General features: G+C 41.2%; 1 protein-coding gene across 1 annotated transcript in view; it reads right to left on the reverse strand.

Annotated features, from left to right (window-relative positions):
• The window catches only part of CSMD1 (CUB and Sushi multiple domains 1), a 2,896,277-nt gene that overhangs the window by 209,364 nt on the left and 2,667,706 nt on the right, over positions 1-19,207 (reverse strand). The window contains exon 51 of the mRNA XM_030195161.1: positions 6,023-6,217. Coding sequence (XP_030051021.1) covers positions 6,023-6,217 — 195 coding nt within the window. The remainder of the gene's footprint in view (positions 1-6,022; positions 6,218-19,207) is intronic.

Below are 19,207 nucleotides of genomic sequence, written 5' to 3' on the forward strand. Positions count from 1 at the left end.
TAGCTGGATGGGAACTGATGGAGCAAGTAGAAACACTGAACAAAACTGAAAGCAGATATTTTAAGGGCAGCAAACCTTTTTGACAGAAAAGTAAATACATGTAAGAGGAATAGAAGGCCACAATGGAAGGAACTAAAAAGTAGGAGCAGAAAAGGGAAACAAGGTTATCCTTCAGAAACTAGAACAGAACATATAAAGAGGAAGTCAGGCAGAAATATCTTGAAAAGGCAAACAAAGCTGCTAAATTAGTCAGGAAAGCAAAGGTGCAAATGAAAAAAATAATCAACACTGTATAATTTGGGGGAGCAGACAAGATTATTTTTAGATATGTTAGTGATCAGAGGAAGTGCAAAAGTGGCATTGTGAGGGTCAAGGGTGAAGAGGAGGGATACAAAGTGGTTGATAAGGATGTGGCAGAATTGCTCAACAAATATTTATTTTCTGTGGTCACAGAGAAAGGTCTTGGAGTAGGACCACAGAAGACAAACCTAAATAGAAATGGAAGTTTGGAAGATCTTGAATGATTTTCAGTACTATATTATGAGGAACTAGCTAAACTGAAGGTAGAAAAAATGATGGGGCTGAATGGGACACATCTGAGATACTGAAGGAAGTTAACAAAGTTCTGGAGGCTCCACTGTCTGACATTTTCAAGCATCTTTAGAGTTAGAAGGAGGACTGGAGAAAGGCAGATGTGGTCCCTTTCCACAAGAGCAGAAGCAAGAAGAAGGTTAGGAAATATAGGCCTGTTAGTCTGACCTCTGTGGTGAGCAAAATAATGGAAATACTTCTGAAAAAGAAGATAGTACGCTTTCTGGAATCCAATAGTTTGCAGAACCAGAAGCAGCATGGTTTTACTAGAGGAAGGTCTTGTCAGTCAAATCCAATTTCTTTGACTAGTTGACCAGATAGTTGGATTGAAGGAGAGGGCTGGATGCAATGTACTTAGATTTTAGCAAAGCCTTTGACACAGCTCCACACAGGCGACTTACAGGTATAAATAAACCTGCTGCCCTAAGTATAGCTCATAAAGTGACTGACTAGGTTAGAAACTGGTTGAGAGAAAGGTGACAAACGGTAGCGGTAAATGAAGTTCACTCAGAGGAAAAGGATGTTACCAGTGGTGTGCCACAGGGATCGATTCTTGTCCATGTCTTTTTTGCATCTTTGTGAGCAATATTATGGAAGAGGTGTCTGGAAAGGTTTGTCTTTTTGTGAATGATGTCAAAATCCCTGATGGTGTCGATAGCATGAAGAGTGATCTAGCAAAACTAGAATATGACAGCTAAAATTTAATACTAAAAAATACAGGTTCATGCATCTTGGCTACCAAAACCTGAGCGGGCAGAACAGTATAGGGGTGAAGTACTTCTGTGCATGAAAGAAGAGTAGGACTCGGTAGTGATCGAATCATATGATCTTTTTTGTGGTAGAAAATGTGATGGCAAAAGGCAGAAGGATGCTTGGGTGCAAAGGGAGAGGAATAGCCAGAAGTACAGAAGAAGTTATAGTGCTTCTGAAAAAAGCTTCTGGTCAGACCTCATTTAGAGTGACGTATAGTTCTGGAGATCACACCTTCAAAAAGAAATAAACTGGACGGAGTTGGTCCTGAAGGCAGCTACTGAAATGGTCAGTAGTTTTTTTCATAAAGTATATGGGGCAGACTTAAAGATCTCTACATGTATAATTTGGAAGAATGGTGGCGGTGGCAGAGGGGAGTTATGATAGAGACATTTAATTATCTCCATGGCATAAATGCACAAGAGGTGAGTCGCTTTCAACCGAACCGAAGCTCTGGAATGAAGGGGCATGGGATAGACTCAGAAATAATCTAAGGAAATACTTCTTTATGGAAGGGAAGTAGATGCATGGAATGGCCTCCCAGTGGAGATGGTGGATACAAAGAATGTATCAGAATTTAAGAAAACAAGGGACAAACACATAAGATCTCTAAGGGGCGAGCAAGAGATAATGGATGGTATGGATAGATACACTGGGCAGGCCACATGGACTTTATCTGCCATGATTATCTTCTTTTCCTATGCCTTGGACCTGTTCAACATGGAGTACTGAATGGCATGATCTCTCTATATAAAACGCACCTCCAACGTTCTAATGAAGCCTCAGAAATTTCTTCCCAACCTTCTAAAGTTGAAGTTGTAAGATCACAGTCTGTCTGCCCCGCCCTCATGTCAGAACGTGATGACGTCGAGGGTGGAGCAGACACTGAACGAATCGGAACACACGCATCACGGAGCTATCACAAATATCTGCTCCACCCTCCACCCCCCCCCCCCCCCAAAGTCGCACCAGCAAACTACATGGTCAGTACACACAACCAACACGAGTTTAAGAAGAGAAACGGAACTACAGAAGCAGACCCCTCTGATACACAACCCCGCCCCCCCTCCTCCATACGCCATGGGGGGGGGGGATTAACCCTTCCTGTGCCTTGCAGTCTCTGCTTTTCCTCCCTCCCTAAGGCGGGGAGCTGCCTAGCAGGCTCAGTTGTTCCTCCCTCCTCCCCTCTGTGCTAATCAGGCTCTCTCTCCTGCACTGGGCTGGCCTGTATCCCATCTGAGACCAGACCTGCTGCCTCACTTCCCCCTTCTCCGTTTCCTCTGGGAACTCAGTGACAGCAAAGTAAAACCTAACAGCAGAGGTTCACCTCTAAGGGGCATGAAAATGGAAAGAGGCAGAGGGGAGAAGGGCCTGTCCACACTCTTCTGACCGTGTCAGACCTACTCTCGATTAGATGCAGCGCTCCGCTCCCCTTTTGCTTCTACACACACTCCTACCTCAGTGAAAGAAAAAAAAAACAAACAAACAAACACAGCCACTGAATTAACAAGTTAAATGTCAGGTGGAAGGAAATGGAAGGGGAGACTAAAATGAAAGGAAATGGAGGAAGGCTGTCACAAAAACAAAAATAAAAAAACACAATGTTGCTGCCTGCCACGGTCTCTCAATCTTTCAAAAATTAACACTTACACCCACAGACATAAGAAGATGCCTGCCACACTCTCTCACTCTTTCAAAAACACACAAATACACTCAATCTCAGAGGTCCAGAGACAAGAGGGGGGGGAAGGGAGCCCCTAAGACCAGAGAGGGGAGAGGGGGGTCCCTAAGACCATAGAGGGGGGAGGGGGTCCCTAAGACCAGAGAGGGGAGAAGGGGGGGTCCCCAAGAACACAGAGAGGGAGGGAAGGTGGGTCCTCAGACCACAGGGGAGGGGGTCCTGAGACCTGAGAGGGGGGAGAGGGGAGGACAATCACTGTCTCACATACGCAATCGCACACACTCATTCTAACATACACACACTCTTTCACAGACACACTCACACCCACTTCCACTCTGTCAAACACACACACTTGAACATTCACACTCTCTCTCTCAAACAGTCACTCTCAAAGACACTCTCTCAAACATACACACTCCGCGGAAAACCTTGCTAGCGCCTGTTTCATTTGTTACGGAAACAGGCCTTTTTTTACTAGTAATAAATATAATTAAAATGAATAAGCATAACATTTTAAAAAACAAAATACAGATTTCATAATAATAAAAATCAAATGCATTTTGATTTACTACAATCTTTTCTGAGGATGGTGTTTAGTTGTTAGTTTCTGCGTCTTTGCAGGGATTTTACAATATCAGATCAAGTGCAGTCATCTATTGACCTCCTGATAAGTCCCTTTCTTCCTTTCTCACTGACTTTGACACCTGGCTTTCCTTCTTTCTCAAACTTTCATCTCCTTCCCTCATTCTTAGGGATGTTAACATCCATGCTGATGATCCCTCTGACGCTTATGCCTCTCCATTTCTCACTTTAACATCCTCTTTCAATCTTCAGCTTTGTTCCACTACCCATACTCACCAGAATGGCCACTGTTTCTTTCTCTATAATATCACCAAAATGTGTCCCTTCCTTTCTAAGCACACTACCAAATCCCTTATCCACACTCTTATCACCTCATGCTTAAACTACTGCAACTTGCTTCTCACAGGTCTCCCATTAAGCTATCTCTCTCCCCTTCAAAATTCTGCTGCATGACTTATATTCAACCAGTGTTGCTATGCACATATTAGCCATCTCCATAAGACACTTCATTGGCTTTCTATCTGTTTCTACATACAGTTCAAATTCCTCTTATTGACTTACAAGTGCATTCACTCTGCAGCTCCTCACTACCTCTCCACTCTTCTCTCTTCCTCCACGGGAACTCCACTCACTGGATAAATCTCTTATTTGTACCCTTCTCCTCCACTGCCAACTCCAGACTCTGTTCCTTTGGTACCCCACACAAAGAGGGAGACAAAAAAGACTGCTGTTCCCTTGGTTTCCCTAAGAGAGCCAAGAGACAACATGCCCCCCCACCACCAAAGATTCAAAGGAACAGGAAATTGGAAACAACTCTAGATTTACCAGTATAGAGCTTTCCACTGATTGGTTGCTTCTTTATTTTGCAGTGTTGATAATGGCCCTCTGTAGTAATATGAACTATGTGTGCTACTCCAGTCCTGAATAAAGGATTCAATTGCACAGTATTTTGTTTTTCTCACAGATACCCAATTAGATATCTGATGAAAACATTTGCTTTTCCTGTTTCGTTTGGTTCTATTTAAGCTTTTTTTTTTCAAAACCTTGCAGGCATCAAGAATTAGTAATCCAGGGGGCATCTGGTATGAGCCTATTCTATAGAATACTAGTATAAGAAATGCTTATGTGAGCACTTATGCCATCCATAGAACTGGCATATCACGAATGTTTAAGTGAAGCAGACATCTGCAAAATTTACAAAATTCTATAAATTTCTTGTATAAGTGGAACCATCTCCCATCCTCCGCTCCTGTGTATACACCCCTTGTAAATATGTTCTATGTAAGTTAAATTGGTATCTGCAGAATAGAACTTGGGTGACATTCTGGCATATATATGCATACATGCACATATACACAGTACATGCTAGTATTATATACCCCTGGAGTCTATATATGGCACCCAAAACTGCATTCGTAATACAATTTTATAACAGACCGATAATTAGCCATAATTGGGCGCTAACAATCAATTATTCCAATTAACTGGGTCTGATTAGGACTTGCATACACATTTTGCTAAGAGCTATTCTGTGAAGATGGTCATGCAAATGTTTTAGCGAGCAACTGAAAAAGGGGCATAGCCATGGGAGGGGAATGGGCACATCAGGGACATTCACTAAAGATGTGTGCAGTATCCGCGTCTAAGTTACGCCCATTTACACCAGGTACCCAACTCGGAACACCGTTTATTGTACTCAGTACAATAGTATTCCGCGTGCATTTTTTTCAGTGCCCAAATTCGGGTGCAATTTACTGAATCTATTCCATAACAAACATGTAAACCTTAGTGCCTAGCAGTGGCGTACCAAGGGGGGGACGGTGGGGGCGGTCCGCCCCGGGTGCACGCCGCTGGGGGGGGGGGTGCCACGCACCTGTCGGCTCTTCGTTTTCATGCTCCCTCTGCCCCGGAACAGGTTACTTCCTGTTCTGGGGCAGAGGGAGCATGGAAATGAAGAGCCAACAAGCGCGCGGCACCCACCCCCCCCCAGCGGCATGCACGCGGGGGGATTCATTCACCGAGGGGTCACGCTGCACCCGGGGGTTATTTCGCTGGGGGGGGGGGCACTGCACCCGGGGAGGCGGGACGCATCGGCGATCCGCCCCGGGTGTCAGCACCCCTAGGAATGCCACTGGTGCCTAGTTTATAGAATTGCCCTGTGTGTGCCTGATACTCTAAGCCTTTTGTCCTATTTGGATTCTATGGGAAAATACCTTGAAGAATTAAACCATTTATATTACTTAACATTGTACAAAAGGAATAATATCTTGCTGTAGATTGGAATTATTCATAGAAAGAGAGACAGGCAGACTTAAAGTTGTATTTTCTACTTAGCTGATCAAAGTAATAAAAAAAAAAAACTGGCACTGTATGCATTCAAAAAGCATATTATATTTTGCCAATATATGTGACTCTTACCCTTACAACTTGGCCTCTCATCACCTCCATTCCATGTTCCATTAGCTCTGCATTCTATGAGTCTTCGACCTCCTAAGTAATATCCAGAGCTGCAGCTCAGCATGACCTGAGCTTCATATTCATTCAGTGACCCAGAAACCAGCCTCCAGAGGACATGCTCCGAGAGCTGTCTCTCAATACTAGGACAAGTCATAGCTGTAAAGACAGGATACTTCAGTGTGAAACTGTTTGATATAATATATTGCTTTCTAGAAAATGAAGTGCATTCAAGCATAACAGCAACACTTTTCATACAAACCATTCTACAAATTGCACATCATTTTACATGAGCTGTGCATAGCACCCATTGTCTGTACTGTTTTAATAAATGTAACTAATTATACTAGATAGCAATATGGTATAATCTTAAAACGGATAATATTAGTGAAAAGAGCATGCATATGTATTACTATATGGACTCTGATGGATTTTCAAAGAAAAACCTTTCACACTGAAATTTATATCAGGAAAACTATGTATATATATTTACACCTGCTATTTTGTGTACATAATTTTACCCATGAGAATGCTTTTGAAATTTCCTTCCCTATAGCTAAAGAAACTTTATCAAGATAGGTGATTGGCATAGAGAACATTGAAAGTAAGTACATAATCTGAAAAAAAAAGAGAACTGAATACTGTCAGACTTTAATGATGGATTATTGGTCTATTCCACTAACTTCAGGGTGGATTACTGTATTTCAGATCACTGTGACCTAAATCACATGTTATCAATGACTTGTTGACAAAAAGTACACTGGATTTTTTGTCTTGCTAAGACATGGCTATGTTCATGAGAAAATCCTCTGATTTACTGGTGTCTCCTTTCTGGATTCTCTGCCCTGGCCTTACCTCATGTCTCCAAGAGAGGTGGAGTTATTTACTCAAACAAACTGAACATAGTAGAACTTCTTTCATATCGCTTTTCTTCTCCACAGGTTCTTATGGTAAAGCTTCAGGCAATGCATCGATTGGATATAATATTTTACTGCCTACCAACTTTGACTGCTACAGAATGGGATGTTATTTTTCAAATGCTAGTTGATTCCAATACTCAGTAATCCAACCTACTAGCACTATTCCTTCCAAGCTGAGCAGGATTCCTCCAACTGCACTGCTGCCAGTGGGGGACGGTGCATCAATACTGGGTTTTCAATCTCTAGGAGCAGATAGCTTCCCTGGAGTCCTGCAGAGCTTGCCTGTCCCTCATTACTGAAAATGTGATAGTGAAGCCCCCCCCCCCCCACTGGCTGGACTATAGGTGGAGGACTCCTGCTCAGCTTAGAGGGAGCAGTGCCTACTAGTATTGGGTGGCTTAAATGCTCATGCAGACCATCAATTTCATTCCCTAATGGTTCATTTCCTTCAAGATTTTCAGATTTAGGTTTCCATCAGCATGTTGTTTTTCTAACACATTCGGCAGGACACACATTGGATCTCATTTTTTTTTAATTTCACTTTATTGGCTAATCTAGGTCTTTTTCTACCCCTGTTTCATAGTTGGATCACTGTCTGAGTAATTGAACTTTCGTATTTCATATGTACTCTTTTCACAGACTCATGAGGCTTACTGGACAAGACATTTTCATCTACTTGATTATTCCTCTATTACACCTCTTTTTACTAGATTTTGTGAGCATTACAGTTCCTTGAGTCTTGAGGAGCAAGCCCTGGAATGGGATATTGTTCTTCTGGATCTCTAGATTCAATAGCACCTTTAGGGGCCTTTTTACCAAACAGCGGTAAAAGGTGGCCTTAGTGTGTACTTATGTGGATCATTCCTGCATGCTAAGATCATTTTTACCATAGTTTGGTAAAAGGGCCTCTAAACTAAGGTATTATTGAATCTAGAGATCCACAAAGAACTATTTACATTCGTTGAATTGATGGCCATATGCTAATTTTGCAATTAGCACATGGCCATTACCACATGAGGCAGTAAAAACTCATGCGTTAATCACACATTAATTGGCTAACTTGCAGCAATGTAGTTGCACTGATTAGCAGAGAATACACCTACTCTCTGCCTTTGACCCATGCACCAATGCCAATTTTCATAAGATGCCTGAGCATGCCCCGCAGTAAGTCATTTTAAGCTGTGGTAAGCATGTGTTGGTGCTTACCGTGCTTGGTTAAGGAACCCCTTAGTGTACTGTAAATTTTTTTTGAGATGGAAGCAACTGTAGTATCATCATAGTCTTTGGTTATAGAAACAGCAAACCCAAAGAACACTTGCCCACTTTAATTACATTTTATAAGCTATTGGATACTATGAGGCCGATATTGAGACCATGGAAAATAGACCGGCTAACTCAGGTGGTCACCGGTGAACCCAGAAATTCAATGCTGGGGCATATCCATCCACCAGCATTGAATTTATGGTTTTTTTTTGGGGGGGGGGGCACCACAAACAAAGCCTATTAAGCCGATATTCATTGGCTGACCAGCTAAATTATACAGGCTAAAGATATACCTGCTATTTACGTGGGTCTATCTAGCCGCTAAACGTAACCAGTCAGCGATGAAAATCAGCAGTAACTGGCTACTGCTGACCGGGATATTCAGCAGGAGATAGCCATTAATTACTGCTAAATGTTGCTGGATAGCTGGCTTGAGGGTATTTAACCAGCCAGGTGCCATTCCTGGCCAGTTAAATACTTATGAATATCGGCCGGTATGTATCTCACTACCTGTGTCTTGTTCCTTCTCATTGGCTATAGATTCCTTGTTATGGTTTGGTACTCCAGTTCATGGTATCATTATTCAGAATCTCTCCCAAGATTCTATTCCTCTTTCCCAGAAACAAGCTGTCATCTGTCCAATTTAAACAACCATCTTAAAATGCCTCAATACCAGCAAATTATCACCCAGTCTCAAACCTCTGCTTTCTTTCAAAATTAACAAAAAAGGTAGTCTTTGAACTTCAATATATGGAGGCTGTTTCACCATTTCATCCTTGCCAGCCATTGTTGAGTGAAACCCATTTAAAACTTGATGATGGACATTCTGTTCTTGTTATTTTAATTGATTTATGCACAAAGTTTGACCTGGTCAATCATGCATTCCTACTAACTAGACTAGGCAATATGGAAGTTCAGGGTTTTGTTCTAGATTGGTTCACCTCCAAGACCATTATTTTTGGTCATCATCTACCTTCAGATCTTCGAAAATATCTTTCTGCTCACTTGTGATGTCAATACTGTCTCCACTGTTGTTCAACATTTTCATAAGTTTCCTGGCAACCTTAATCCAGGAACACGGTGTCTCATGTTATTTCTATGCTGATGACATACTGTTGATTTATCCTATCAATAGTTTTGCACCAGATTTGATTGCATTACAATTATGCCAAGATGCTGTTGCATCTTGGCTTCTAACACATTTGTTCATAGTGAATTCACAAACATTTCTCACTTGAAAGTTAATACGACATATAGACCATCCTTCATTGACTCCTTTATAGGTGGCTACCCTATTCAACTAGTTGAATTATTAGAATATTTGGAGTAATTATAGATCACAAACTATCATTCCATCAACAAATATCATCAGTAGTTAAATCTAGATTCTTTGTTCTTTGAAAGCAGTTTGTGATTTTTCCATGATGGTACATTACACACTTTTATACATGTTCTGCTCTTTTCCCATTTAGATTACAATCATGCTGTTTGTGCTGAGCTCCCTTGTTTCCAGTTACGAAGACTACAGATATTGCAGAATACTGCAGCCTATTTTTTTCGTAGGGCATGAAAGTGGGATCATGTAACGCCTTTACTGACAGTCTTTAACTGGCTTCTAGTGGATTTGTGTGTTCAATTTAAGATACTAACCTTGGCATTTAGGGCACTAAATGAAGGCACTCTCGCATATCTTACATCACTTACCAGCTTATAATCGAAAGAGAAAAACGCCTATATTTTGACCCAAATCGGGAGATGGGCGTTTTTCTCGCAAAGGCGCCCAAATTGGTATAATCGAAAGCCGATTTTGGGCGTTTCCAACTGCACTCCGTCGCGGAAACGAATAACGTTGACGGGGCTGTGTCGGAGGCGGGACTGAGGCGTGGTTATCAGCCGAGGAGAGATGGGCGTCTGTAGCTGATAATTTTTAAAAAAGCCATTTTTACCGTGATTTTGGGTCACTTTTTTTGGACCCTTTTTTTCACGAACAAGTCCCAAAAAAGTGCCCCAACTGCCCAGATGACCACTGGAGGGCATCGGGGATGACGTCCCCGGACTCCCCTAGTGGTCACTAACCCCCTCCCACCAAAAAAAACCCCACTTTAAAAACTTTTTTCCCAGCCTGTATGCCAGCTTCAAATGCCGTACCCACCTCCATAACAGCAGAATATGTTCGATCCTCTCACAGCCTTTCCCTGGGTCAGATATGGCTCTCGGGTGCACTACAGTGTCACATCAGCATTGCATTGTGGTGGGTGTAGGGTATTGGGCTTCGTGATTGTATTAGCTTGTGTTACAATCTCATGATGTTGGTAGTTGGTAGGCTCTTCTCCCATGGTGCTTTCCCCCTGCCTACTGGGTCAGAGTGTGCCCTGTTGTGTTTCCTGTTGTAGTCCATGCGGTAGTGGCCATTTTTGTAAGCCAGTTTTAGTTCCCTTTCCTGTGTTAGCCATGTTAGACAACTTAGTTCTTACCTTGAATGTGGCTGAAAGAGGGCATTGTACAGCATTCTGCCAGCTCTGACCTACTGCTAATCTCAGTACCAGGGAGACTCGTTGCCAGTGGGGCACAACCTCTGCAGTGAGTAAACGTGCTTATTCCAATAAAGGACGTTTTCGGAGAGATTAGTCTTCAGGTGTCAACTGGTGTGGCAATGTTATACAGCAGCAACAAGTCCTAGAGGCCTGCGTGTATGCAGGTCCCTGGAGCACTTTTAGTGGGTACCGCAGTGCACTTCAGCCAGGTGGCCCCAGGCCCATCCCCCCCCCCACCTGTAACACTTGTGCTGGTAAATGGGAAGCCTCCAAAACCCACTGTACCCACATGTAGGTGTCCCCTTCACCCCTAAGAGCTATGGTAGTGTTGTACATTTGTGGGTATTGGGTTTTGGGGAAGGGGGGTTGGGAGCTTAGCACCCGTGGTAAGGGAGCTCTGCATGTGGGAGCTTTTTCTGAAGTCCACCGCACTGACCTAGGGTGCCCAGTTGGTGTCCTGGCATATCAGGGGGGGTCAGTGTACTACCAATCCTGGCCCCTCCCACGACCAAATGGCTCGGATTAGGACGTTTTTGAGCTGGGCGTTTTTAGTTTCCATTATCGCTAAAAAAACAAACGCCCAGCTCAAAAACGTCCATTTTTTCGAAAATACGGTTCGGCCCGCCCCTTCACGGACCCATTCTCGGAGATAAACGCCCATGGAGATAGGCGTTTGTGTTCGATTATGCCCCTCCACGTGTACCATATATTCCAACCTTCTTACTACAATCTCTCAACAATTATACAATTTTGAATAATCCTACCAAAAGTTTAAGGTGGGTTTAAATACCTACATTTCCCAACAGGGTTTTGGGTAGCAGACATGTATTAGCCTTTTTATTATGGCCTGGCATGGTGGACAGCACTTGCAGACAGTTGAACACTATCTGTAATTTAAAATGTTTTTGTTTTGAGTGTTTGTATGATTGAACTGTATGATTGAGCTTTCCCTATTTGAAACTTGTAGTTCTTTTCTAAACTTTTAATTAATTCTATGACCCTTTGATGTGTGCTTCCAGTAAAGGTACTTAAGTAAATACTAATACACCACAAATCATAAGATCAAGGCATGTTATTAAGGCATGCTTTTTACCAGTAAATCAGCTTAACATCTAACTATTTAAGACATTTTACCAATAAGTTACACAATCTGTACATCTACTTGACTTTAAGGAAACAAGTTCCTAAGATGTCCCTTAATCTGGCAAATATTGAATGAAAGGGATTTTTTTTTTTTTACAAAGATCCATAATGCTGTATAATGCATCTATAACTTCAAAACAAGGGCACTGGGGTATAGTCCTCCAGTAGTTCAGAAGAGAACTGTGACACCGTTAGCATTTTTTTCATGAAACAGTTTTTGGTGTGTGGGGGCGGGGGGGGGGGCATCATTAGCACTTGTCAGCATGCTGTAGGGACATTGTAGGATAATCACCTTAGTAAGTTCTTCCACTGAAGTTATTTAATATAGATCAGAGACAAAACTAATTCTCATCTGCTATCCCCACAGTTTGAGGATATTGTTTTACTCTGGCGATGTACTGGGACATGCTAGAAATGTTGGAGATAATACGCAGCCCATAGATAATATTCAGCCCATAGCTCCTAGCATTGAATATCTGGGTATGTTCATTGATCCAGACGTGAACTGGGCACTGGCCAATATTCAGACCTGTACCCAGTTAATTCAGCACATGCAGTTAGGGTAATCATTTTGATGTCCTAACATTATGCACTTAGCCAGTTGATGGGCTGTATATTGCCACTAACCAGCGAAGTACTAGCTTTCCAAAGATCCGCAGTTGGACTGCCCCAACCCAGCCAGTTGAGGAATGGCCAATAAGTGGAGATATTCAGTGACAATACCCGGTGAAGTGCTGCTGAATATTGGCATCCAGCCAACTCAGCAGGGTTTATCCTGGCTTCTAAAATGACTGCCATAACTTGCTATAAAGAAGCTACTTGATCAAGTAAGGTCTTAGACAAATTGTCTCAGTCAGCTTGGAGAGGAGACAGGTTTGGAAAATTATGCCAGACCCTCAGTCTCATGTTGTGAAACTAGCTTGTCTGTTCAGTGAGAAGAACAGGCTTCAACTATCCCTCTCTGGACAGAATTCACTAAGGGGTCATTTTACTAAGCCGTAGTAAAAAATGGCCTGCGGTAGTCCGAGCACATCTTTTGGATCTGTGCTGGGCTATTTTTTTTATCGCATCTAGGAAAAGGGCCTTTTTTAAGGGGCCAAAAAATGGGCGTACACTAACATTGAAACCAGCGCGTATCCATTTTCAGCCTGAGACCTTACCACCACCCACTGACCTAGCGGTAAGGTCTCATGCGCTACCCAATTGGTGAGTATGCAGTGCTTGCCAGCTGCTGTTTACCACCAGGTAAGCGACCTGCGGTAGAAAACAGAAAATGATTTTCTACCGCGGGATTCTGCGTGTGCCAAATTCAGAATTACCGCACAGCTCACGTGCTAGCCAGCTGGTAGTGCCAATTTGGCATATGCTGTACACGCATAGGCCCTTACGCAGCATAGTAAAAGGGCCTCTATGATAGTTGATACAGAGATATATTAACTGATCATTTTCAAGAGGTTATTGCCCTGGATCCTTTGCTAGCATTTCTGTTGAAGGATCTAAGCATTCATATGGTCTCATGGTTTGTGGAAATGATGAGTAGACTGCTGGACATGAAATAATTGCACTATATCCAATCTTAAAGTGAAATTTTTTTCAACAAGTCTTGATGTAGCAGCTATCATCCTATAGCCAATTTGTCATTTTTGACAAAGTTACTAGAGGTAATAGTTGTTGTACAATTATGAGTTTGTATTAATGCATAGTGTTTTTCATAACTACAAATCAGAATTCCAAAAGTATTATAGTGCCAAGATGATATTAGTGGTAGGGATGGGCACCCAGAAAACGTTTTATCTTGTTTTTTTCATTCTGGAATAATTGTCATTATTTGTAAAGAGTGCACACTAAGGGCCCTGTTTACTAAGCCACGCTAGAGGTACATTAAAATTTTTAGCACGTGCTAAGCATTAGCATGCACTGTGTAGATGCCTATAATATTCCTATGGGTGCCTACATGGTTAGCATGTGTTAAATTTTAGCATACGCTAAAAACGCTAGCACACCTTAGTAAGATGAAGCACTCTTTTTAAAAAGTATGCACTATGTGCAGAGTTCATACACTTTCCTGATAGTACTCACGCACACATTGGTTACCGCATGGCAAGTGTTCAACTTATCGCATGGCCGTTTCCTTTTTAAAAAGAAAAAAAAAAACTTTTACTGGGCAGTGTAAAAGGGAGCCTTGAAAAGCAGCAAACCCATGTGCCAACTGCTTGGTAGAAGGGGTAAAAGGGGCCCTGCAGCGGTATTGGCATATTGAGTTGCAGGTGGGTTGGTAAAGTAGCATTTATTATTATGTTTTATGCTATTTATTTTATTGTTTTATTTTTGTTCATATATATTATATCTATATTTCTATATAATTTTTATTGAACATAAATACATAAGAATTGCCAAACAAAGGCAGATCAAAGGCCCATCTAGCCTAGTATCCTGCTTCCAGTAGTTGCCAATCCAGGTCACAAGTACTTGGCAGAATCTCAAGAAGTAGCAAGATGCTACCTATTCCCTAGAGATAAGCACTGACTTTCCCCATGTCTATATTAATAACAGTTTATGGACTTTACCTCCAGGAACCACTCCCAACTTTTTTTTTAAATTCAGCCACACAAACTGCTTTTACTACATCTTCTGAAAATGGATGCAAGAGCTTAACCATTCTTTAAGTGAAAAAAAAATGTTTTCTCCCATTTGTTTAAATGTATTACTAAGCAACTTCATGGAAAATCCCCTAGTATTTGTACTTTTTGAAAAAGTAAACAATTGATTCATGTTTACCTGTTTAACTCCACTCAGGATTTTGTAGATGTCTATAACATCTCCTCTGAGCTATTTCTTATCCAAATCTAAGAGCCCTAAACTCTTAAGCATTTCCCCATATGAGTGGAGTTATGTCCCCTTAAACATTTTGGTCACCCTTCCTTGTACCTTTTCTAATTCCTTTATATCTCTTCTGAGATGTGGTGACCAAAATTGCACACAATACTCAAAATGAGCTGACATGGAGAAATGCAGAGGCTTTATAATATTAAGGGACTTTTTTTTTACCAAACAGTGGTAAAATGTGGCCATAGCACGCTCTTATGCGGGGCATTCCTGCGCACTAAGCCCTTTTTTTTTTATAATTTCATAATTTTAATACAAGATTTCCTTGCATCCAGTAATACAGAGATATAATCAAAATATAAAACAAAGGAAAAAAGAGGTACTAAGAAAAAAAATATCCCACTCCTTAGACCACTAATAATATACTAGGAGGAGTAACTAAAGTTGAGGAGAACATTTAACATCATTATTCTTATAGCAATTAGGACCTGGACCTAACCACGGGTAATTTATTATTACTCCTAAACCCAAGTCCTAGAGAGTCATTTGGTAATTTTCTTAAGTTCAACAAAACGTTTCAATTGCTCTGGCTCATAAAAGGTATACTTATTGCCCAAATATTTTACTAGACATTTACAAGGATAGGCCAGCAAAAAGCTGGCGCCCAGTGCCTTAACTTCTTCTCTCAGTAACAAAAATCTTTTCCTGGGTTGATCTCATAACATCTGGGTAGATCCATATTTGGGCCCCTAGAAAGGATTTTTGAGCATTTTTAAAGTACATCTTCATAATGGAATTAACATCGGGCTCAAAAACAAGTGAAACCAATAAAGTGGAACGAGATTGGATCTCAGTTAGTGAATTTTCAAGAAATGCAGTCAAATCCTGCAATCCAGAAACTTGTAATTCCTGTCCTTCTGATTTTCTCTTTTCCTCCTCTTTTTGCGGTATTGGGCGATAATATATTTTGTTAAATGGAGGAATACATTCGGAGGAGAAATTGAGAACTTCGATTAAATATCTTTTGAATAAGTCAATGGGGCCAATCTCTAACATTTTTGGAAAGTTCAACAACCTCAAATTAAGACGCCTGTTAAAATTCTCCATTTGTTCTATTTTGTTATGTAGAATAATCAGGCTCTCAGTAGTATTCTTTAAAGAGGTAAGCTCTTGTTGAACTGAAAGATTTTGCTTATCGATACCATGTTTTATTTTCTCAATAGAGTCATTCAAAAAGTCTACCTTAATCACCAGAGGCGCTATATCAGAAGCAGCCTTCTTAGATGTCTTATTCAACCTTTGTAGTACTGCCCAAATACTTTCTAGTGTAATCTCCGCGGGAGTTTCCAGCTCTTGATGGTCGTCTGCTCCAGCGTTTACGAGAAAGGCACCAACCGCTGAACTTTCTTTGGCGCCAACATCGGACGTTTCCGGAAGTTCTACTTCTTTACGGAGCGCTGGACACGGAGGCGGGTTTAGTTCAGGTGAGGAGAGAGTAGTAACAAGTCCCAAGGGAGTCGTCGCTCCTCCGACCGCTCCCGTAGCAGGGCACCTCACCTCCTTCTCCCGTGGAGTGCTCGTTGCGAATCCATCGAGGGTCGATTGGACGACCTGGGGGCTCCAGCCACGGGTGGTAAGCTCTTAACCACCCCTTTCCTTTTAGTATGAGGCATATTTGCAAATCTACATAGTTTTTAGGAAACAGGATGGAAGTCCTCACAGCCTCGATGCACGCTAACGAGCAGCGTCCGCCATCTTGCTCCCCCAAGCCGAGGCAATCAGCCCTTTTTTATCACTGTAATAAAATGACTGAAATTCCTATTTTTGGTATTAACGGTCACACACTAATTTTGCCATTAACATGTAGTCATTAAAACATGTTAGCGCATGAGCCCTTACTGCCACCCGTTAAATATGTGATAAGGGCTCATGCATTAAGCTCGTGCTAATCAGTTAGTGTGGGGCAATGTAGCTGCAGTAACTGATTAGCACAGAACACACCCACTCTCCTGCCCCCTGTCAAACCCCCTGCACCAAAAAATTGTATTTTTTTTAGTGTATGGGTGGCAGGCACACATAGCAAAATTATAGTGGAACACTTCAGCACACTCCGCGGTATGTTGTTTTCTGCTGAGGCAAACATGTGATAATGCTTACCACTGCTTTGTAAAAGAGCCCCCATTGTTTTACTTTATATTCCTTTTTATAACAATTCCAGCCATTCTGTTTGCTTATTTTGGCACGTTTTCATGGTGGTTTGCTCAGCATCAAGTCTCTGAATTTTCAACCCCAGAGTGGATTATTGAAAACACAGATCATTATATTTTGAGCAACAGTTCATGTGATTAGTGTTGATTTGCTGAATTGACCCCTGAGGCAGGTGTTGTTTCACACTGATACACAACCCGTGTCAGGTCATTAATAAAACACACTTGTACCATTATATCATGTAGCTATAATTTGGATTATTCTTCCCGATGTGCTTCACATTAAATTTCATCTGCCATTTGGATGCCCAGTTTTCCCATTTCATAAAGTGCACCTGCAGTTTCTCAGTTGTTCTGATTCCTTAACTGGATATAATACATTATAAATGCTAAATTAAATTAAAATTAAATCAGTAGTACTTGATATATTCTTTAATCTTGAATCACTTGGATTACTATAATTCTTTGTTTGTGGGATTGCAGAACTGATCAATTAAAATGTTGCAAATAATACAAAATACCGTGGTTGCAAGTATTACAAAAAATTGTGGTCACAATTTTCTCTAGAGCAGGTAGATATTACTGATTGATTGATTGATTGATTGATTGATTTACTGCCTTTTGCAGGAATTCACTTAAGGCGGCGTACAGTAAGAATAAATCAACCATAAGCAATATATTACAGCAGTAAAAATATTTGAATTACTCAAATTATGGCATAGTATACTATTTACAATGTCAATGCTATACATAATAAACATTTTAATAGACAGTGTAGGGTATAAGCAAATATGGAACATATAGATGTCAGAGGCATTAGAAAATGAGAAATTAAAGAAAGTTGCATTTGAGGTCAGAGGTTAAAGAGTCTCTAGCAATACCCTTTGCTTGACAAAATCCAAGTTTCCAAGTTTACTTATTTGGACAAGGCACTTTTCGCACATGGATCCTCACACTACCTCCCCAGTCTCTCTTTGACTTCCCTCTAGACTTTAGCTCCCAGAAATTAGATGCCCAGGTTTGCTCACTACACATGATTCTAGCAACTACCCTTCATCAGATAGCCCCAGCTAAACTCAATAGGCACAGTGATATGAAGCTTCTTAAGAAACATTTGGGGAAACGTGACCATATTACTCACTTTTTCTACAAACAATAGTTGCCCATCTCTTGTTGATGGCAATTCAAAATTCAGTTGCTAACCCACAGGCGTTCCATACAAACTGCCAATTTTTTTCACATCCTTTCAATTAGCACATACTTTGCACCCTCTGATTTATTTATATACTGGCCGATATTCAAAACTATTTAACTGGCCAGGAATGGCTCTTGACTGGTTGAATAGTGTTTTAGCTCCTAACTGCGGATATTCAGTGAGAGATAACCAGTTATCTTCACTGAATATTCATTGTTAGCGGCTGGCCACTAAGGGGGATATTCTATATATGGTGCCGAAACAAACTGCAGCTGAAATCAGTGGTGATTAAGCATATTCTATAATCGGTGCCTAAATTTAGGGATTATAGAATATGCTTAGTTTATATTTCAATGCCTAAATCTACATGCATCCATTTACACCAACAAAAATGTGGCGTAAATCTCAGCACATAGATTTAGGCGCATTGGACCATATTCTATAACTAGGTGTGTAAATTTCAGAACGCCCACGAAATGCCCATAACCACACCCCTTTTTGCCTGCACATTTCAGAGTTTGACACACATCGTTATAGAATAACCTTAGCAACTTGTGTGCCTAAATTCTAATCAATGCTCATTATTCGTTAAGTACTGTTATCAGCACTCATTAGCTTGTTAAGCTTGTTAAATTACACGTAATGTTATAGAATTCACGCAGATTTCAGCATGGATCTCTAGGCAAGTTATATAGATTCCAAGGGTAACTGGCTATCGAACAAGCCTGGAGAAAAAAACAAAATCTAAACGCTTGGAAAGAATCACATAGAAAATACAAATATGAAAGCAAAAAATCCAAACGGAACTACTGTAATGAACAACTAGGTTCTGACTACAAAGACATGAAAAAGTTTTACAAGCTACTGGATAAATTACTAGACACAAAACCAGTGTCCTCAACAAAATCAGGAATCCCAACAGCAGACGATCTTGCTGTCACGGTTGTGATTGTATCCCACGCCTACACTCACCTCGCCTCCTGGTGACCAGGCCCTATGGCTGCTGTGGACTGTCTTCTCCCTGTTTCCCAAACATGTTCCAGAATCCAGTTCCCGCCAAG

Source organism: Microcaecilia unicolor, chromosome 3 (assembly GCF_901765095.1).
Source record: "Microcaecilia unicolor chromosome 3, aMicUni1.1, whole genome shotgun sequence".
Lineage (NCBI taxonomy): Eukaryota > Metazoa > Chordata > Amphibia > Gymnophiona > Siphonopidae > Microcaecilia > Microcaecilia unicolor.